We start from the raw sequence: 23,594 nt of genomic DNA on the forward strand, positions 1-23,594 counted from the left end.
GCATTATCCTCACCCACATTCTCCAGTCCAAAATGGTATCACTGCACGTTCTACGAGAAATGCCGCCACCACGGCAGCCTGGCCGACTCAAGCACCAATAGAGGAAATTTGCAGAGCGGCCACTTGGACTTCCTTTTCTCCATTTGTTCAGAACTACAAATTGGACAAGTTTGCTTCTGCGGAAGGGGCTTTTGGGAGACGAATCCTTAAGGGCGTTCATACCAGTGGAGACTCCCTGAACTCGACTGTTTCCTGCCCTAGTGACATTTAGCTTGGGTATGTCCCACTCTTGGACTCTCCAGAGCAGCACCCAGGAAAATGACCATTGACCTGAAGGGTCGTTTTCTGATAGCTGAAGGAGAGTCCAACCCCACCCTGGGGTCTGTCTCCACTGTTCAATGCAGACTTTATGGACTCTCCATTTGGATAAAGTTACATCTTGTTTGGAATTGGATTTGTTATTGGATTTCTCAGTGTGCAACAGTTCCACGCCTTCATTGAAAAAAACTGAGGATGGATAGCATCAGAAGCGTGGCTTAAAGTTTCAATTCAGTCCTGGGCAGATTGGATGTATTTAACCCACGCTTGGGGACTCCTTCGCAGAGATAATGTCCTGGGTCCAGAAAATGACCCTTCAGGTAAGTCAGTGGTCATTCTACTCACCTCTAGAGGAGAAGCAAATCAAATAAATACATACAATTGATTTAATTAATTTAGACACCATCCAATCTCAAACAACTATTGGTGACTTACAGTATAACAGAAAAATAAAATACAATACAGTTCAAAAACCAACTATCAAAAGACAAATAAGAAAGCAAATAAAAAGCAAGAAGACGAATCCAACTACAAAATTCACAAAGAGATCCAACCATCCTAGGCCAAGGCCTGAAAAAGATTATCAAGGTCTTCCAGAATCAGGATGGAAGCCACCCACATTTCAAGGCAGCTTCATTCCAGAGGGCAAATGCTGCAGCAGGGAAAGTACCGGTATATATCTTGTATCTCAAAAGGTGAGATATATGGATCAAACCACTGGTTCAACTCATCCCAGATCACACAGTAAGACTGCATCCCTGCAGGGAGATAGGGCCCATTTGACACCAGCTAGCCAGAAAGCAATGGGCTGATTATAATATTCTCTACCATCCGATCATGTTGCAATTGTTGTGAGACAAAAACAGATCCAGTGTCCAGATGCTGGTATGTGTCAGACCATTGATGGCTTGGGACAGTTCCATGGTTGCCATGGTGGCCACAAACTCCTGCACTGCTCCAGATTAAATGTTATCAGGTGGCAAATTGAAATCCCTGAGCACCAACAGCCTTTGCAACTCTATTGACAGCCCTGCAAAAGAATTTAGCAGTGCAGGCAATGCTGCTGCTGAGCAGCTGGGAGAGTGGTACCCTAGCAACCATCTCAATTCTTCTCTAGAGTTCAGCCTCAACCAGAACACCTCAACATATGGTTAATTGCAGAGTAGACCCTCTAAGACAGGGCTGTCAAACTTCCAGGCCACGGGCCAGATGCATCACATGCTGGCCACACCCATGCCCAGTTTAGCGAATGGGAAAAAAGTCCCAATATGTCACGCCACTGCCATGACAACTTGAGTTTCACACCTCTGCTCTGAGACCACATAAAGACTCATGAATGACTAAAGCCACACCTTCCTCCCCCCCCTTCCCCTTTGATCTCCGCTGATGCTAAACCTGAATTCAGGCAGTTCCAAGAGAGGGCCAATTAGTTTTTAGTGAGACACACCAGGCCAGTGCCCTCATCCATGGTAAAATCATGAATGAGAAAGGCTTTACTACATACTGCCCTGCTCTTCAATAGCAGCAGCTAAAGCCCAAGACCACCAAGCATCTGATAGCTCAGGCACTGAAGATACAAGATGAGATTTTGACAACAGGACCAACCATTTTCAAAAAGCTCTTGGTGTAATTGAGTGGAGCCTGCCCCTACTGTACTTCCATTTGCCCTTAACTCTCCCATCTTTCACTTTTTCTCCCAGGCTAGATACATAATGTCACACCGACTGATCCCACATGCACTGAACTCATGGTCCCCAATAAATTAACTGGCCCCACCACCTTTGGCCACACACTCCCAAGCATGCAATAATAACTGGGGACAGTGAAATAGTAATTTTCCCATCCCACTAAAATAGGAAAGATGACACCCCTAGAGATAAAGAAAAGTAGGGAAACCGCAGCCCCCTGAGTTCTAGGAAAAGCCCCAGTGGTGCAGATCTCATTTAGGGAGCTAAAAAGCAGGGCCATCAACATCCTTCAAGTTGTAAGTGGGGGGCCCCAAGACCAATGTAGCATCTCTTATCCCAGTGCTCCTTGCTTTCCCCAACAGCCTGTAGCTCTTTCCTAGGTCCTGGATAACAAGGGGAGGGCCAGAACCAGTGGTGGGTTTCAAAAAATTTTGGAACCTCTTCTGTAGGTGTGGCCTGCTTTCCAGGTCCACTAGTGGAACCTCTTCTAACCGGTTTGGTAGATTTGATAAACTGGTTCTACCGAACTGGTGCAAACCGGTAGGAACCCACCTCTGGCCAGAATGCAGGTGAAATATGCCCATGTGAGCAAAATTGCTGGCAGTTGGGTGGCATATAAATGTTACAAATTGATATTATTAATTTAATTCAATGCTGTAACTAGTTTATGGGTTAAAGCTAGGCAAACACATTCCTGGCCATGGCTTCCACTTACCAATCTAGTAGGTTCTATAAGTCTAGCAGAACCTAAAGCTAAAGACTTGCTTTTGCAGGGGCAATAGCACCCTCTCAAAAGATACCAATGGAGAAACTTTGATAGGCAAATGGGAATTCCAACTAGCTTTGATTCAACTTCAACTTGATTTGTCCCATCCAAAACCTTATAGTTTCGAGACATAATAGCAAGATGTTGATGTTGCATATTACCATCATCGGTGTTGTGTATAGTAGCAGTCCTTAACAAGGTGACATCAGTATATTAATGATACTATATGTAATTACAATTGGAATGATGAATATTACATAGTCTATCTTTATGAAATGTATATGAAATGTACATGTCAAAGCTTTTGTTTGGAATGTGGAATATGTGGCTTAAGCCTAAGCTCATCATTATTTTTGTCTTGCTTAATGTTTTGTCCTGCTTCTTTTTGATAGCTTTTTGATAGATTACGAGATGAGCAACCAGAATTTAAACAGAAAATCATTCCAGTTGCTAGTGATCTTACAGAAGTGGGGATGGCCCTTAGTGAGGAAGACAAGAAGAATATTCTAAATTATGTTAATATTATATTTCATTGTGCCGCTACTGTAAGATTCAATGAAATCCTACGGTGAGTATGTTTTAATTAAAACCAATATTGTTTCTGATATTTTTGGTGTAATCTCTTGATTTTGTAAACTTAAAGAGAAAAATGTATTACTTTGTCAAGTCTTAATGTCTTGCTAAAAATGAGAAGGAATGTATTAATTTGTATTTATTATATAGGCAGTCTTCACTTAGCAATCACAGTTGGGATCAGCAATTCCATCACTAAGACATAGAAAGTGAAAAATCACAGGACTGTACTTGACTTATGAATGCAATTCTTCTGGGTCCAGCTGCATTCATTAAGCAAATTAACACTTTAAATGCAACATCACATGACCATAACGTATAACTTCCTGCTGGTTTTCCATTGACTTTTTGATGGCAGCTGTCTATGAAAGTTGCAAATGCACAAAAGCCAAAGCCTTACACAAATAAACATGGCGGATGAACTCCGCTTAATTTCTTTAAATATAAACGGTTTGAATTCACTAAGAAAGAGAAATAAAATACTGAATGCTCTACAGAAAAAGAATTGTGATTTGACATGCCTGCAAGAAGTACATATAGTGAACCACCAGCAAAATGTGTTGTATTACCCCCGGCTGGGTATAATGTATACAAGTTTAGCAGATGAAAAGAAAAGGGGCATTGTGTTGTATGTTAAAGACCATATCGATTCTAAATTGGTGTATACTGATGGGGAGGGTAGACTTTTAATGGTTGAATTGAAATTTGGTCGATATAAAATTTTGCTGGTGGCCATATACGCACCAAATGACAACCAAAGTATTTTCTTTAGAAAGTTGCATCTAAAAATTGCAGAGTTAGGCTATGACCACATATGTGTGGTGGGTGATTATAACGCGGTGGCAGATAGGACAATGGATTATAACCCAGGAAACATCCAAAAGGGGGGGAAATTAAGAGAAAGGAGGAGAGTTCTCCCCAAAACCTTTGAAGACATGAGGGAGGAATATGAATTAAAGGATGTATGGCATGAACTCCACCCACAGAAACAACAATTTACTTTCTTTTTACATAGACATCAATCTTGTTCTAGGATTGACATGGCCTGGTTGACACCAGAAATTGGGGACTTGATTAAGGAAGCAGCAATTGAGGTTAATACCTGGGCCGATCATAATCCACTCTTATTGGTGTGGAAAGGAGTAAGGCAGGGGAGGAAGAGAAGGTGGATGATGAATACAGAGATAGTGAAAGAACAAGAATTTCAGCAAATGTTTAAAAGGGAAATGAGGTTTTTTTTTTTAAAGAAAATAGGAAAGGAGTAACTCCACAAATACTTTGGGATACGGCCAAGGCTTATATGAGAGGCCTAGCTATTAAATATACAACAGGCACACACAGGAAAAAATTAGAAGAGAGGGCAAAATGGGTAGCTAAACTGGAGGTGGTAGAAAAAGCCTTGCAACAGAACCCACTAGATGATAGGAAAAAAGAAGAAATGGCTAGAATTAAGCATGGGATCTCTCTTCTAGACCAGGAGGATGTTGCTCGGAAACTTAGGGGGATTAAGCAAAACTTTTTTGAGCATGCTAACAAACCGGGTCGTTGGCTCTCTTATAGACTTCGAAAAGAAAGAGAGAGCAGACATGTAGCTCAACTGCAGAATAGTAAAGGGGAATTAGTAGAAACCAAGGGGGAGAAACAGGAAATTATCCAAGGTTTTTTTCAGCAACTATATAGTAGGGAAGAAATTTCTGAGGACCAAATTAAGGAATTTTTAGACAATGCAAATCTACCCAAGATCTCAAATGAAGCAAAAGGGATACTGAACCAAAAGATAACAATAGATGAATTAGAAAAGGCAGTAAAAAAAATGGAAAACAACAAAACTCCTGGCATGGATGGTTTGCCAGTTGAAATCTATAAATCTTTTTTGGAAATCTTAGGACAAGAGATGATAGTAATATTTAATGCTGTCTTGACGGATTCTATCGCACCGAAATCATGGGCTGAGGCCTATATAACCCTTTTGCCTAAAGCTGGAGCTGACCGCACCCAAATTAAAAACTATAGGCCCATTTCACTTTTGAATGTGGATTATAAAATCTTTGCAGCTATACTGGCAGATAGACTTAAATTCTTCCTTAATAAATTTATACACCCTGATCAGAACGGCTTCCTGCAGTCAAGGCATTTGAAAGATAATGTTAGAATTATTTTGGATGCCTTAGAATATTATGAAGCTCGGCCGGATAAACAAGTGGCCTTTATGTTTCTTGACGCACAAAAGGCTTTTGATCGGGTAAATTGGAACTTTATGTTGTCACAATTAGAAAATATGAAGTTTGGAGAAAACTTCTTAAATGCAATTCGGGCAATTTATGTACGACAAACCGCAACATTATTGGTAAATGGAGAAGAGGCGGGTGATATTGAGATTGGTAAAGGCACAAGACAAGGATGCCCGTTATCCCCCCTACTGTTTATCCTCACATTAGAACCCCTTCTTAGAATAGTGAGGAGTGACACACAAATTAAAGGGTTACGAGCTAAAGCTCAGGAATTTAAGGTCCAGGCTTTCGCCGATGACGTTTTTATCTTGGAGGATCCTATGGCTTCTGGGATACAACTTTTACGTAAAATAGAGGAGTACGGTAGGATAGCGGGGCAACGTATAAACAAAGAGAAGACAAAACTGTTAATTAAGAATATGACTCTGAACCAGAAAAGGGAAGTACAAAGCCTGTTAGGGATTAACATGGCCCATAAAATACAATACTTGGGAATTTGGCTCACGGAGAGATGTTCCTCTATCAAGGTAGATAACTATATGAAATTGCTACAGCAGGTATCTAAAGATATGACTAATTGGAGTGGTAAACAACTGTCGTTGATGGGCAGGATTGCGACAGTCAAGACATATGTATTACCAAAATTTTTGTTTCTGTTTCAAACGGCACCAACTAAATTGGACAAATTTTTTTTTTAATCTTTGGAGACAATAGTGGCTCGATTTATATGGCAAGGCAAGAAAGCACGAATTAAAGCCCAAATATTGCAAAAACGTAGAGAACTGGGAGGCTTCGGAGTACCCAACTGGGAAGCATACTATAATGCAGCAATTATGACATGGGTGAAGGATTGGGTGATGTTGAGTAGAAGGCGCCTATTGGCTATAGAGGGACATGACCTCCCTCAGGGATGGCATGCCTCCCTCTGGCAAGAAAGAGACACCCCCATAGGTACTTCATGGGACATTATATTCGGAAGATTTTGATGGGGGTCTGGGAAAAGATGAGGAAAAAATACTATCTTAGGGTTCCGTGCTGGTTGGCACCATTAGAGGCCTTAACGCATCCCAGTGTATTTAATTGGACAAGAAACATAACATATAAAGACATCATGACAGAAGATGGCAACATGAAAACAAAGATGGAATTAGAGCAGCAGGGCAGGAATCTGGAATGGTGGGAATATTTACAGGTTAGAAACAGGTTTAAAAGCGATAAGGTACGGTTTGGGATCTACCCAAACCCTCAGGGGCTAGATAAGATTTTGTTTGGTGGAGACAAGAAAATGTTATCGAAGATTTACCAATTTTTGACCTGCCAAGATGCTAATGAAGAGATGGATAAAAGCCTTCTAATAGCATGGGAGAGAAACTTTGGCTATGAAATTGAAATGGGCAAATGGTGGGATCTATGGAGTAAGACCATTAAACTTACAATATCTACAGCATTCAAAGAAAACATATACAAGATGGTTTATAGGTGGCACTTCCCCCCAACGAGGTTAGCCAAGATGTTCCCTGGGTTATCTCCATTGTGTTGGAAATGTGGAAGAAAGGATGGCACATTCTACCATATTTGGTGGTCCTGTACTGAGGCCACGAAATACTGGAAAAGGATTAAAAAATGGCTAAAAGAGGTTACCGGGGCAAACATGGAATGGAGACCCGAGAACCTTCTACTAAGCATTAAACCAGAAAACATGAGCAGTTCAATATGGCATTTGAGCCTACATATAATTGTGGCCGCAAGAATAACTTATGGACAATTTTGGAAATCCACTACCATACCGTCGGAAGATGCTATAATTAAAAAGATCTATGAATGTGCAGAAATGGACAGAATGACGGGTTGGCTGAGGGACAAAGGAGAAACGGAACATTACCTTAGCTGGAACTTATGGTATATGTGGGCGACAAGGAGAACAGCAGGGACTTAAAATGGGGAAAGTTAAAAGTGAACATGGGTATTGTAATAGATCCCTGAACTTTGTAATGAGAAGATGTGGCTTAGAGACCTAACAATGAGGAAGGAAAGAAAAAAGCTGGGCTGTGAATGACTGTCACTGCGGGGGGGAGGGGAGGGGGGGTTGTATGTTTAAAATTGTATTTGTATTTGTATGTTTTACTCTTAAAAAATGTATAACTAATAAAGATTACTAAGAAAAAAAAAGAAAGTTGCAAATGGTGACCATAGAATGCTGTAAATGCATATTGATTGTCTAGCACCTGAATTGCAATCATGTGATCAGTGATCTGCAATAGATAAACTTCGAGGAACAATGATAAGTTTCTTTGATCAGCACAGTCATAATTTTAAATGGTTGCTAAGTGGGGACTAGGTGTACTTTATATTGTTTCTAAGACTTAAAAATATATAGTATGTGCTTAATTGGCAATTGAATTAAAGAGTATGACAATTTCTAATTTGAAATTTAAGTTTGAGAAAAAATGTTTGAATTTGTTATTTACGTGCTTTGTTTTTGCACTAGGCATTTTCTTTCCTCGGCTATTGTTCACGGCATAAAGACTTGAGCTCTTATGCTTTTTTCTTTTACTTCAACAGGGATGCTGTTCAGCTCAATGTAATTGCAACACAACAGCTTCTCCTCTTGGCTCAGAAAATCAAGAATCTAGATGTGTTTGTCCATGTTTCAACAGCATTTGCATATTGCAATCGAAAACACATTGAGGAAGTTGTTTATCCACCTCCTGTTGATCCTAAGAAATTAATAGATTCCTTAGAGTATGTATTTTTTAATATTTTTCCTCTTCTGTTTGTTTTGATAATATCAGGAGATGATGATGATTAAGAGTTGGGATTTAGTTTAAGATCATTTTTGGTTTGAATTAACTCTGGATATATATAGTTGTGTGGTACTTTCGCTAATATTTTACAATGAACTTGCATATTTAAATATAAAGAGTTAGATCCTAGCTTTGTTAGAAGAGGTTCTTTTGGGTTTAAAGCACTTTTGATGCAGCAGATCATTGCTGCAGGTGGAAAGCAAAATATAATTTTTGTAGATTTTCCCTTTCAAACACTATACAAGCAGTCTGACTAACAACCATTTTGTTTAATGACTATTCAGAGTTACCATGGCACTGGGAAAAAAGTGATTTATGATCAGTCCTTGCACTTACCCATTGCAACTTCCTAACAGTCATGTGATCAAAATTTGGGCACCTGTTTACAGCTTTCTGGGATCATATGATCAATATTTGCAACTTTCCCTACTAGCTTTTGACAAGCAGAGTCAATGACTGAAGCAGCATTTACTTAATTGACTGCATGTTTCTTCTAAAAACTATAGTGATTTTCTTAACAACAATGGCGAAAAAGGTCGTAAAATCTGGAGAAACCCACTTAACAACCACCTTTCTTTGCAATTTTATTAATGAATGAGGGGCTACCCAATTATGTTTATAAGACAAGGACTATTGTACCCTCTGAAAGTCTGCTCCAATATATTGATTTTTATGAAAGATAAAACTGATGCTGGAAATTGCAGAGGGAGGAGAAGATTTTTCTTTTCTGCTTGTCTAGAGTGAAATTTTGGACCAAAGTTTGTTTTTCTTGTTCTCAGTTAGAATTTTTGGTGATAAATTGCATTATAATTGTTAATGAATATCCTCTTCTTGAGGTGTGATAACTTTTCAGTTAGAATGAATGAGCTGTGTACTTTTAAATTTGGAGGGTCTTAATGAAATTAAGCTTTTCAGCTGTTCCTTTTAGTATGACCTTTTCCCTAGCCTCATTTGCTATTCTCTAAGATATAACTTCATTGTTCCTGTCTTATTTTGTGGCTTATTGAAATAAATGAAAATGAATTAACATGATTACATTTTCAGGTTGGTTTCAGTAGATTTGAAGAATACCTAAGGCTGTAATTCTCTGTATTTGGCAACAAGCTTGTGTTGTAAAATTCATCAGACTTTACTTTGAATAGAACTTTTAGAATTGTACTCTTAATACAGATGCAGTCCACTATTAATGATATAAACAGTGGTATAAGAAATTAAGTTTTTGTTCCATGTAATTAATACTAATTGCAGTTACCAATTAAATTTTTTGATAGCTAATTTTCCTCATAGTAAAATGAAACTAAAAACCAATGTCTTGAAAATGACAACTCTTAAATTTAAAACAGCTTGATTAAGCCTCTTATAGTAAAATATGTCCTTTCGAATTGATTTTCTAGTGTAGGGGATAGAGAGATATGTTTAACTACTCTTAGTTATAAATGGACCTAATGTTAAATTTTTAGCAAAAAAAATATGCTTTTACCTTTGAGTAAAAGTTTTGAAATAAACTAGCTTAATTTGGTTGTTAGGAAATGTGTTTTTATCAATAATGTCTCAACTTTTTCTTGAAAAAACTGGGTAGAAATAAAGCATTGAAATGTATTTTAAGTTATGACACTGAGATTTTCAAAAGAGCTCTAGGTGTATAAATGCAAATGCATACATAAGTATTATAAATATATAAATGCAAATGCATCTTTTTAGATGTTGATACAATTACTGGAATGAAATACTGGAATGGTCTGAAAGATTACAGAGGGCAAAAGTATAAATTTGTGAGGTTAAAAACTCCACACATTCATATAATCCGGCACAGGTTATATCTGGTCTATTTCTTTGTGCAGTTTATTTATTGATAAAAATAAAAAGGTAAATTTTCTGTACCGTAGTCGATTGCTATAAGAAGTATCTTCATTTTTTAAAAAAATATATATGAAATGATGTGTTAATTCTAAAACAAAATATGCATGTCTTAATTGCAGCAAAACCTAAGTTCTTCAGATAGATTCACTAACTTATCTGAGAAACTGATACATTATCTCTGCAGAGATAAGCTTGGCCCTCATTTTGACCCTCTTTTATAAGGCCCTGACGATGTTTTGTCAACAGGACTGGTGATATATGGAGCCCATCAAGTGGTTCATCTGATTGTTGTTGCTGGGTGGGGTGGAGGTATTGGTTTTTGTATTGTGGTTTAATCCTTATCAAGCGCCCAGAGATACTGAGAGTGAATTGGGCAGCTATATAAATTTTCTCTAAATAAATAAGAAACCTGTTATAAGATATATTACAAGCTTTCAAGCTTGTTGGATACTTGAAAATAGTGATACTTTATAAGTGAATTTATTTTTCAGGTGGATGGATGATGGTCTAGTAAAGGATATTACTCCAAAACTAATTGGAGATAGACCCAATACCTACACATATACAAAAGCCTTAGCAGAATACATTGTACAGCAGGAGGGTACCAAATTAAATATTGCCATTGTGAGGCCATCAATTGTGGGTGCCAGCTGGAAGGAGCCTTTCCCTGTAAGTCAGTGTTTATTATTTTTTCTTTATCAATATTTTGTAATTAGTAAGTTGTTGAACCTTTAGCTATCTTTATTGTTCAGACATTGGCAAGAATTACATGAAAAGTTGAATGTAAAATGGCTGACCTGCCTGTACTTTCTGCTTTAAATTTCTTTTGTGAAGGAAAATCATGTGATTGTGTGGGTCTTTGCTGATCCAAAATACAAGAGGATATTAAAAAACTGCCTTACATAATTTTGGACCATTGATCCTTCCAGGTCAAAATAATCTCTGTTGACTGTTGAGAGTCCTCAGAAATTCACTCTTGGGTTTTCTTTAATGTGTACGTGAGGAAACTGGGGATCAAACTTGGTATTTCTACCTGCAAAGCAAGTACCTGCCTCTAAATTATATCTTCTCTCTCCTAAATAATTCATATATCCAGCTATAAGAACCTATATTGCTCAATTATATTCCAGTAACAAGGATTGGTTAACATATAATTATAACATATAATAATTACATTGTTGAATAGGATATTTCAGAAATACTAGCATTAAATTTTAAGCTACCACCATGTTGCACTTGTTATTTTGGAGCACCTTGTTAAAACAGCTCTTGAAAAAATTCCTACTTACTTGATACGTATGTGAAAGTAATTACAGAGCCTTTTGCATTCATAGCATATTAGCACTGATAAGTATCAACATATGCAAACACTAATTCAAATCCTTAAATTTTAGTATCTGCTCATTTTACCATAATGAGAACTAAGCAGAATATTTCCTTGTTCTAGACATATTTTTGCTGATAAAATTGAATTCAAAATTTGACAATCCTGTAATTCATACATCTGAAACTATATTAAACTCACAAAGATGAGTATTTTAAGCAGTGGATATGTTGACTTGCAAGGTGTAAACCAGGATTCTTATATTTCTTTTGTACCATGAATATATCAGTTCTTGGAGCTTGCCTTTTCCTGGTTGGTTCTTTCATTATCAGTAACTAAACTGGAAATAGTTCTACTAAAGGAGTTTTCAAGTTTTATTAAGGTATTGTTCATGTTACCATGGGTTATTAAATAAGACAAATTAGCTAGATTTGTGCAATATATTAAGCCAAAAAGTGATCTATTAGTTTATTATTCAAACTGTGGATTCCAACTTTTCCTCAGACCATGTTAATTCTTAGACTAAAAATATGAATGGTGGTTGGGAGGAACAGATTAGGATTCCTATGTAAATGACATGCTAAAGACCATTTCTAATTTGTTAAGTTATTCATGATAGCCAGAAGAGTCAAATCAGGGTAAAAGCTCATTTATAAGATCTTCCAAAATCCCAGTTTATCATTATGTCTGATCACAGATGAAATATATGAGGCTTTGGGAAATAGAGGAAGAAAAAAGGTATCTATTGATAAACCAACCAGTGCAGCTTTCATGTCTAATAAGACCTTTTACCTATTGGATAAAAAACTGCTCTATAAATGTATAGCTATGTTAAAGAGTAATTATTTCTTAAGCCATTTGAAAATGGATATGTTTGTTTATTTAGCAAATTTATATAGTTGTTCAATGCACAAACAATGACTTTGGGCAGCATACAGCAGTTAAATAAATATTTTAAAACAGGTACAATATGTTGGTATCCATAACATTTGTCATTTCTCATCTACAAATTTCTCTTCTAAAAAAGCACATTCTTTAACCATATGGAATGTTTCAGATATGAATGTAAATGATATAATGTTAGATATTCAAACATTCACTTAAAATGACTTAGTTTTATTCAAACACAATTTAATACAAAATATTTCATTGTTCATTATGGTTATTTCTCAACAGGGATGGATTGATAACTTTAATGGACCTAGTGGCCTTTTTATTGCTGTAAGTAACAGTTAAATGAAGGGTTTTTTTTTCTCTTACAAACTGAATTAATTTGAAATGGCTTTCTTAATGTATATTTTTTTATTTTATTTTAAGGCAGGAAAAGGAATTCTTAGAACAATGCGAGCCTCAAATAATGCAGTTGCTGATCTTATTCCTGTAGATGTAGTCATCAATGCAACGATAGCTGCTGCTTGGTATTCAGGAGTTAATAGGTATAACAGGTGACAATTAATTTTTTTATATAGGATAAGCAATAGCTATATAATATTAAATTATATAAGCTTAAATTTCCCCAAATATTGATGCTATTTGTGTTTGTTCTTTACATCCATTAGGTTCCTTGAACTTACATACAGGTGTAGCCTTTAATAACAAGTTCAGTTATGCACAGTCCCTCTGAGTTACTCACCACACCCACTTATCCTTAGCCTGAAATTTATGACTGATTTATGAGGTCATAAGTTGAGCTATAATGCAAGATCAGGGAGTGTATGATCTTTCCTTGTTCTGAACATAAGTGGTTGTTCAGACATGCTTGAGTTTTTGACAGCATTCTTTTGAGGATAATTTTGAACCTTTATTTATTTATTTATGAGATATATGGACCATCCCAGTCTGTTACAGCTCTAGAAAGCTTATAGAATACAGGTAGTTCTTGACTTATTCATTTAGTGACTGTTTGAAGTTACAGTGGCTAGAAAAAAGTGGGTCAGTCCTTGGACTTAATGAAAATTGCAGCATCCCCCTCCCTCCTGTCCCATGATAAAACTTTACGTGCTTGGCAACCAGCATGTATTTATGATGTTTTTAGCATCCTGGGGTCGTGTGATTGCCATTTGTAATCTTCCCAGCCAGCTTCCAGCAAGCAAAGTGAATGGAGAAAGCCAGATCTGCTTAACGACCCCATAATTTAGTTAGCAGTAAAAGGGATTTGTAAAAGGTCATGACTCAGTGAACAACCACCTTAGTTAGCAATGGAAATTCTGGTCTCAACTGTGTTTGTAAACTGAAGTCTACCTACAATAATAAAGACACACTAAAAGAATTATATCCTCAAGAGAGACAATCTGGAAAAGAAACAACAACGTTCTAAAAGATCTAAAATTAAATGTTGAAAATGGGGTACATTTTCAGAATTTAAAATGCCAAAAGGCAGCAAGTAGTGCTAAATGCTGGTGCATTAGGAAGCCTCCACCCCCCTCATGCTATATTTTAGCTTGCTTTAGAGGACTTCATTTGTTTAATTTAGCAAGGCACAAGTCTGCAATATTAGGCAACACTGTCATCTGAATATATTGTCCCAGATTTAAGGATGGTACTGCATTGTAGATCCTGACTGTTTCAAATAAAACTTGCATGTTTTGGTGACAGCAGAACAATTTGATTTCAGGGAAGAATTGATTTACTTTAGTTCTGGCCAAATAAGTACGGGTAGACCATTATGTCTGTTTTGCATACCCCAGCCAAGTTCTTTTTTAACATACGCATGCCACATTCTTTAATTGAATGAAGGGGTTTAAGTAACCAGTGTCAATCCTGTAAAACTGCAGGTTTGAGAATATGCTGACAAGCATGAGTTGAGAACCACAGTCTCTTTATAAGCCCTACTTTTTTTGATTAAAAAACCTCAGACATGTATTTTCTCTAGTAGTTTTTTTTCTTGCCTCTCTAAATGGTGGCAATCCATCAAAGTTTCTATTCTGCCTTTCCTTGAGGATCCTAATCCCTTGGATTATTTTGTAAATATATTGTTAACTGATTGGCTGCTGCTTTATATTTCTATTGCTCTACTTTTTTATAATTATTCAGCCAGTTTTCTGCTTTCTGCTTCTTTTTGTTTTTGATGGACCTAGATTGTTTTATACTGAGAGGAATTATATAAAAAAGTAATCTTTTTTTTCCAGGCCAAGAAATATTATGGTATACAACTGTACAACCGGTGGCACTAATCCCTTTCATTGGGGTGAAGTTGGTAGGCTCTTTTTTTCCTGTCATAATTAATGGTAGTTCATTTTAAAAATGGGTTACATAGATGGATATGTATCAAGTTAGACTCAGTTAGAACTACTTTTAAAAACAGCAGTGATTCTCTTTAATTCTGCTATATTTTACCTTCTATCTGGATACATCTGAAGGCCTTTTTTTTTTTTGCTCTTTCTGTCATTAGATGATCTAGTTTGAAGTTCAACTTTAAAATGTACACAACTGACTTAAAGTTGTATACTCATTAATTTGTTATGTGTACAGGTAGTCCTTGATTTACAACAGTTCATTTAGTGACCTTTCGAAGTTACAACAGCATTGAAAAAAGTTACTTATGAGCATTTTTAACACTTACGACCACTGCAACATCCACATGGTCACCTGATTTACAATCAGATGCTTGACAAATGGTTCATATTTTTGAAGGTTGCAGTGTCCCAGGGTCATGTGATCATATTTTGTGACCTCCTGACAAGCAAAGTCAATGGCGGAGCCAGATCACCTAACCAACTGGGTCATTAATTTAACAACTGCAATAATTCACTTAACAAATGTGGCAGGAAAAGTTGTAAAAACTCACTTGGCAAATTTTTCACTTAGCAACATAAATTCTGCGCTCAGTTGGAGTCGAAAGTTGAGGACTACCCATATTTTAAACTATACTTGATTGAATAAAACTCTTTAGGAGTGAAAAACTTTAGTATTTCATCATTATTATATCAATGTTGATGAATCATATAGCTGCATGTTTAGTAGGAAATACAAAATTACACAAGCTTTATTTGCTTGTGTACATGTTGAAATTTCACAGGTGGTGTAACAATAGCCATAAGAGTTAATAAAACTAAGCCCATTTGCATATTGTATAAAAGTCGCAGAACTTTATTTTTCTGATAGAAATGCACTGATACAGACCAATTTTTGGAACAGTGTTCACATATCTGTGGCTTTACTTAGCATTTGAATTATGATGTATTGCTATATAGCATTTCTGATTAGGACATTTATTACAAAACAATAATGAAGCACAAGAAATATGCTTTGAGACTGCATAGTATTTGCTGATGTCCCTTACATATCAGGAAGCTGAGGAAAAAAGTCAAATTTTACTTCTGTTCCATTAGTTCATATGCTGCCACTGTATTATGCTGAAATTTATACTAACTGCCATCTGATCCCCTCATCAAATATGATTTAGCCTCCAGTTTTAGTTTCTAAACTTTTCAGATTCCATAAGATATGTTGATTTTATATTTCCCATAAGTCATTTGAAACTTAAGTAATTGTCTAATTTAGGCATTAGCCTAGAGCAGGGCTTCCCAACCTTTTCTATACCCCGCACCCCTAGAACGCTTCTGATATAGTCTCACACCCCTTACAAAAGTGAATAATTATATGCATACAATTATGCATTTACACTATAATTTTGAAATTTCCAAACCCAAGTTTTCACACCTCCTACAATATCGTCTTGCATCCCCGGTTGGGAACCCCTGGCCTAGAGGTAATCTTTCATTTACAGTTCTTTGGTTAGATTTTATGGGTGGTAAAAGGGAAGCTTGTATTTTTTTCCCAATTGATTTATTTCTTTAGGGAAAAAAATGGCTGACTTTACTAACTAAGGTTAAGGTAGAGAAAGCATCAGTTCAGATCCTTAAAGAAAAAATCTATATTATGTAGTGTTTGTTAATGTTTACTTGAATTTATTACAGTATGTATGAATTTTGAAATATTGCTTTAATGTAACATGCTTGGGTCTTGTATGATTATGTAAACTATAGGCAATTAAGCCAAGAAACTCTGTTCCCATTAATTTACAGATTTAATAAGTAAAAAAGAGAAAGGGGGGGGGGGTTTAAAAAGTAATGCTTAAGTATGCAAACAAGTTCAATGAGAAAACTTTGTAATTTTACAGTTTAATTGAATAAAATGCTTTAACTTTGTTAATTAATGAAATATGTATAGGAAGTAATGTGGTTTAAATCAGTGGGAATAGTACTATCTGTTGTGATGTCCATGGAAGTCCAGTACATTTGCATAGTTATTATCAAAGCTGTTACACAACTTTTCTTTCTTAGAATACCATGTAATATCCACTTTCAAGAGGAATCCTCTCGAACAGGCCTTCAGACGGCCCAATGTAAATCTAACATCCAATCACCTTTTATATCACTACTGGATTGCTGTAAGCCATAAGGCCCCAGCATTCCTGTATGATATCTACCTCAGGATTACAGGAAGAAACCCAAGGTAATGGTGACTAGCTCTGTTTTGTATTCCTCTGGCTATTTACAACCCATGCTTACACAATTAACACATTTTTTTCCTTTTTCGTAATGATGGTTGAATGGAACGTTAAATCCATAGAAGTTTTCGAAACCAAGTCTTCTGTTTTCCGGCAACAGTGAAAATGGTGTAGTATCCATTAAGATGTCTAGAGATGATTGAATTCATTCTTTTAACAAGCTACTCAGAACATTTTGACCCTTATTTTTCCTACAGAATGTTACCTAAATTTGATATTCAAGAGGAATCCTTTAGAACAAGCAATCAGGCGTCCCAATATTAAACTCCAGTCCAACCCCTTTATTCATCATTATTGGACAACAGTCGGTCACATACTTCCTGCATTCTTATACGATGTTGTTCTCAGGTTGACAGGTCAGAAACCGTGGTAAGAAAGAAAGGGCTAATTTTTTGCTAAAAGTGATGGAAGCTTGGTGGCAGTTTAGATCAATGGCATGAGCTTTTTACCTTAGATTTACTAATGGAAGAACCAACAATAACAGTAAGAGTTGGATATTTTGGGGGCTTAGTGGCTGTTTGGCATTTGCTTTATTAGAGTCATTGGTCCATGTCACGCAGTTACTACCTCTTCAAATCATCCTACTCTAGCACTGTTATTGAAAATTATAAGCTAAAATGATTGGGGAGGGGAAGGGAATAGACCTATTAAAACTATGGTACACATGGTTTCTTTAACTAATTTAGATAATTTAGGACATATTTTATATCACCATCATTTGGCTTATAATTCTTTTGGCTTGGGAATTTTTTTAAGCCAGCAAAATTTATACTTTTACTGCTCAAATCTTCATATTTTTTTCTCTAGCTTAACATTTTAAAATGGCAACTTTTTCAAGTTTTCTTTTGCAGAATTGCTGCTCAAACTGCACAGCCTCCACCCCCAAAAGTCTGAAGGAATAGAAGATAGGTCGTTATTATTTCAGTAGTTTAATATTTGGAGAGAAGAAAACTATATATCTGTAAATATAAATACACTTAAATGCACACATACCAAGTCAAAGATTGTAGGTATGTGTATGTGTGCGTGTGTATATACCAATGAGAAAATGAATATGTCTTTGACTTTGGGAACTCTCATAATTTCTCTTATAGCATTAACATACTGTTCCAAGAGTTAGAAATAATTTTAGCAGACACACCTCTTACTTTTTTTGCCATAACAATTTAGGCAATAGTTTTCATTTATTCCATGGTATACACAGCAAGCGAAGGCAATTGATTGAGCCTATAATATTTTTCCAAGTCCATAAACAGCAATTCTACTAATTGTACTCTTCAGAACAACTTTCCCATAAAGGATACTGAGCCCTTGTTAATACCATTGTCATTTTGGCAGTCTTCTCTACATTCCTAGAAGAAAGTTCAAAACTAGAGAACTTTTCTTCCATTCCCAGACGCTCTTGTCTCTCTTCCTCTTCTCCCAGAAGCTCTTGTCTCTCTTTCCCTCTCCCCAGCCATTGTGTAATACAACTTTCAGACTTTCAAACTCACATTTTTGAACTCTGTAAAACATGTTTTAGTAGATGACATCACCTGGATGACTTTGTTTTGGCTTGGAGTCTAAGCAGAGGTTAGGCCTGATTGCTTCTTTAATAGGAGACCACCAGGAAATGGCAGGAGCTGCAGGATGTTGAAAAATAATATGCTAAAAGAATATGCCTGAAAAACTACTTCCATACTGGTAACACAAAGAATACATGAATGTGCCTTAAAGTTGAGATCATTTTAAATCCTTGCCTTTAATTGTGGGAAAGGTGAATTTGGGATTTAAATGATTTTTTTTAAAAAAATGTTTCCTACCAGCAAAACCTGTATTTCCTAAACTTGCTTGCATTGAACTAGTAGCTATATCTGCTAAAAACATACCACCATGAGCTGATAATTTATCCCATGAATTCTGTATACTCTGCCAGCCAGAAGAAAATTAGATTCCTATATAATGATGAACTCATAACTTATAAAATGCTTTGTTTCTGATCTTGTTTATACAAACAAGTAAAAGTGATTCATTGTAAAAAGTAGGTAGTATCTGTCTTTCAGAATGTCTTTTAGTGTAGAATTAGTGTTTAGTGAGCTGAAATGCAATGGTTTTCTATGAGAGAAAAACTTTTTATTATTTGAAAAATTGGCACATTTTGGAACTGAGTGCCATGAAATCAGAAAACCAGATCACCATCCCTCCAGGACATTATGATCATATAGCATCATTGATTATCAAATGCTGGTCCTCTTATCTGTATTTGTATATTTTAGGAGTGAGAAAGTTGTTTGAAGTAATCCATTTCCTGCTGAAATGGTTTAATAAAACAGTCTAATGATCTTTAATAATAACAAACTACAACTCAGGTAGAATATGTACACCCAAGTTAGTTCATAAGCTCCAACCATAATTCAAAGAATATGAAAATAGGTCTCAAGTAGGCCATAACAGGAGAAAAAAACCCACTTCCTTTGATATTGTGGCTTGAAGTAATTCATTTCCTGTTGAAACGGTTTAATAAAACAGTCTAATGATCTTTAATAACAACAATCTACAACTCAGGTAGAATATGTCACCCAAGTTAGTTCATAAGCTCCAACCATAATTCAAAGAATATCAAAATAGGTCTCACGTAGTCCATAACAGGAAAAAAACACTTCCTTTGAGATTGTATTTAAATGTATATTAGAGATCCAAGGAGACCATTTCTACTTTTATTATTTATGAAAGAAGCTGAATTAGTTTATCTTAACATTTATCAGAGTAAAATAAAAGGCCAGGGAAACTTTACAAATGTATTTTTAGTTGCCTGCTAAATGTGATGAAAACAATCTGTGGTACTCCCAAAGTTGCTTAATTATAATTCTCGGCATCCCAGACAATCAAGTCAATATGAAGATATTTGGAATTTTAGCTCAGCAATATCTGTGACCGGTAATAACCTCTCTTAAGAAATCAACAAATTTATGAACAAATACCTTAATACTTCCCCAGTCCTGTTTAGGAAAGCTGTTTGTGGCTGTTGATTAAATTTAGTTCAAGTGCTTAATTGTTCACACACGGCATATTTTGTAATGTTGTCAAGCATTTTCTTTGCTGACAGAGAAATCCAGGATAGTTTTCTATAATGAAAAATGGGGCTAGATTATTTTTTAGCCTAGCAGTGGTTTCTCGTTTTGGCAATTTGAAATGGTTATTGTTGACAAACGTGTATATTATATAAATGAGACAAAATGAGCTTTTGCATGTTTTAATAAGATTTAAGAAAAAAAACAAGTTGAGGATAGAAATGTAGGGAAAAGCAAATTCAAAGGACAGATCCATAACTGTATTCAACTTGCAATATAATTTGTCTGCAGTGTAAAATAACTTTATGTTGTAATGCTATCTAATAGTAGAAAGGAGGGGATTGTAAACAAGAAGTACAATCCATTAAAATTCATCTTCTGTGTTCATCATAAAGAATATTTATGAAGAAGTTCCCCTCTAACAAAAATCCTGCAGATATCAAATAGAAAAATATTATTTTGTTTACATAATTTGTCTTACCTTTTAGCCACACATAGTATTTAATAATTAATAATAACATAGGACCCCATATAACACAATAAGAAATGGAAACAAAAATAGAATGCAGCAGTAAAAATTGGAAAAAACCCATAGGAGAAAAACATTTTAATGAACTACATTAAGGACAACAGAGGGTTCAAGTATTACTTTGACAAGGAGTTTCAAGGGATGGAAGCATCCACAAAGAACTTTTTCTGTTATTCTCCCAACAACTCTGAGGATCAAAATAAAAATAATTCTCAATTATTTTAAATCCTAAGCATCTTAAAAAAGAAAAACATTTTGTTCCAAATAACCTGATCTAAAATAATGTACTATAGGTTTTGTAAGTTAATGTCAGTCGCTTCAGGAATAACATGCTATTATAATTAGTCTCAATCTGTAGCCTAAGTGCAGTAACCTCTGCCTATAATCTTAATGGGATGGAACTACGATATTAGATGTTATGAATGTTAAATTCTACATGAAAGGTCATTGTGACTTGTCTTTAGTTTACAAACTTTTGTAAAGGAACGCTGAAGAATTCAGGAATTCTTTTTGAGAATAGCAATATGGAGAAGTTCAGTCAAACTGGATTTATTTCTAATTTTGTTTCTTTAATAAATATTTTCCATTTTGAGATGTAAAAGGTTGAATATATTCTGTGGCGTCTTTCAGTTTTTTTCAGGGCTATGGTTAAGTTTGACAGATTTCAGTCTTTTTGTGTTGTATAATTGTATTATGTAATTCACCTGTCTGACAAAAATAATATAAAACAACTCATACACCAATAATTCCACAAAATCAGCAACATGTGGAATATTTATGCAAATGTACAGTGATTCTTAAGCAGAAAAGCTCTGTCAGGCATTTCTTGAAGAAAGACAGTTTGTGTTTTTAGCTCATGAAAATTGTAATACTTAAATAGATACAATGATATCTACAAAATGTTCTAAAGGTAGGAAATGATTTTGCTGTTAGAATATGTTTTAGAAAAGAGAAATATTTAGTGGTTTTACATGAGTAGAAGATGAACAGATGCCTTTTTATTTTAAGTCCCTTATGTTGTTGCTTGGCAATTACAGCTTAATATGCCTAATATAATCATTTATTGCCATAAAACACAAATGAATAAATGTTTTATTCTAGTTTTTATATAAAAGGTATAACTAAATAGATATCATCTGAGACAGTTTACAAATAAGATAAGAAAATAAGAAAAAGAATGTGCTTATTTGTTTATATAATTTGTATAGATTGATTATGTTTCCTCAAATTAATATCAATTTTTAGCAATCAAATACATTTTCTCCATAACAAACTGTCTCTAACCTGGTCCATAAAGGATTGGTAATATTTAGAATGAAGTGATAATATTTCAAAAAGTGCTTTACTAAATAAATAGAAGAAACTAGATTGAATATCATAAACTAAAATCACAACTATTCAGAGAGCAGACAAAAAGAAACCAAACTAACCTCTAAAAATAAATTATGACAGTTTTGAAAGAGATGTCTTGATCAGACTTGAAAAGTGAAAGGTTCTCCAGGAATTAAAATATAAAAATCATGATTATGATATTTATGTATGTGTATGTATACATGTGTAGGTGTGTGTATATATGTATGTATGTACTATGTATATGTCTATGTGTGTATATGAGGAGATCATCCTGAGACACCAGGCAATATTTATTTTGAGAAACAATCTAGGATGTCTCGTCGTGTCCTTTCCAAAATTTGCCTCATGAATTTTATATCATTAAGGACACTTGTTTATAATAAGTTTGGTTGAGGTAGATGTTATGTTTATAAATGTTTGAAAATAATACTTTATAACAGGAGTCACCAACCTGGGACTGCGGACTGGCACTAGTCTATGGCCTATTAGGAACCAAGCTGCACAACCAGCAGACGAGCAAGCGAAATTTCATCTGTGCACGCGCAGAATCTAGGCTGCACATGAAACCATTCCCCCACCCATCCCCAGACCATGGAAGACTATTTTTCTAACGAAACCTGTCCCTGGTGCCAGAAAGATTGGGGACAGCTTGTTTATATCATGGATGATATGTATAATTTCTCTTAACATAGCCCAGAAGCTGTTAAGATCCTTTGGGAAAAATCTTAAAATTAGAAAATTATAATATATAGATTCACTGTTCTGAATTATTTTTACAGAAGGTTGTTATTCATATTTCAGATGTATGTCTTCCTTTTAATAAATGCACATTATTATTTTCAATAGGATTGCATTTGACTATCCTCAATATAAGCAAGTTATAACTGGTTTTTTAAAAAATGTCTTTCTAAAGCAACCTTATTTTTATGTTGACTTTTCTTTTCATCCTTCACTTTTCTATCTTCCTGGTGATCAGTGCTTTCTATTATAAGATTCAGTCTTGAAATGGTCAGGGTCAGAATAGCTGTCAAATAGGGATTTGAATTTGAATTACTGGTTGTAGCAGTACCAACAAAAAGTACAAAAAAATAATTTAGCATTCACTAAAATCAAGTTCAGAAATACTAGTATTTTAAAGCTATCTTTCAAGTTGATTCTATTAATAGAAAGCACTATATTCAAACAAAATATTTACTGGTGATTGAATTGAGTAATAAACATGAATAGAATGTTTCTGCATATTAAGTAGGTAAAGCTCTCACCTCACAATCAGGAGGTTGTGAATTTGATCCTAGGTAGAGGCAGATGTAAGGTCTTCTGCTTGGGCAGTGGGTTGGACTAGATGACCTGCAAGGTCCCTTCCAACTCTGTTAATCTGCTAGTAAACATCTAAACCAGAAGGATGCAAAGCATCATTTTTTTAACCAGGATTCAAAAGATGATGATTTTATAAAGAAACATTTTTCCACGGCCTTTTCAATTTCTGAATTAATGGGCAAAGGAGTATCTCCGTGCAAATATCATCAGAATTATTTGTGAATTATACTGTGTGGTTGATTAGAGTTGTGCAGAGCTTCAAATTCAAA

The 23,594-nt window shown here is 35.3% G+C and overlaps 1 protein-coding gene across 2 annotated transcripts in view; it reads left to right on the forward strand.

The window, feature by feature from the left end:
• The window catches only part of FAR1 (fatty acyl-CoA reductase 1), a 60,948-nt gene that overhangs the window by 31,635 nt on the left and 5,719 nt on the right, over nucleotides 1-23,594 (forward strand). Inside the window, exons 3-9 of one of the 2 annotated variants that reach the window (XM_032223727.1) lie at nucleotides 3,165-3,340; nucleotides 8,139-8,318; nucleotides 10,732-10,909; nucleotides 12,741-12,785; nucleotides 12,882-13,009; nucleotides 14,693-14,760; nucleotides 16,850-17,021. In XM_032223727.1, coding sequence (XP_032079618.1) covers nucleotides 3,165-3,340; nucleotides 8,139-8,318; nucleotides 10,732-10,909; nucleotides 12,741-12,785; nucleotides 12,882-13,009; nucleotides 14,693-14,760; nucleotides 16,850-17,021 — 947 coding nt within the window. The remainder of the gene's footprint in view (nucleotides 1-3,164; nucleotides 3,341-8,138; nucleotides 8,319-10,731; nucleotides 10,910-12,740; nucleotides 12,786-12,881; nucleotides 13,010-14,692; nucleotides 14,761-16,849; nucleotides 17,022-23,594) is intronic. The other variant, XM_032223737.1, reaches the window with a different exon arrangement.

This window comes from Thamnophis elegans, chromosome 1 (assembly GCF_009769535.1).
Source record: "Thamnophis elegans isolate rThaEle1 chromosome 1, rThaEle1.pri, whole genome shotgun sequence".
NCBI lineage: Eukaryota > Metazoa > Chordata > Lepidosauria > Squamata > Colubridae > Thamnophis > Thamnophis elegans.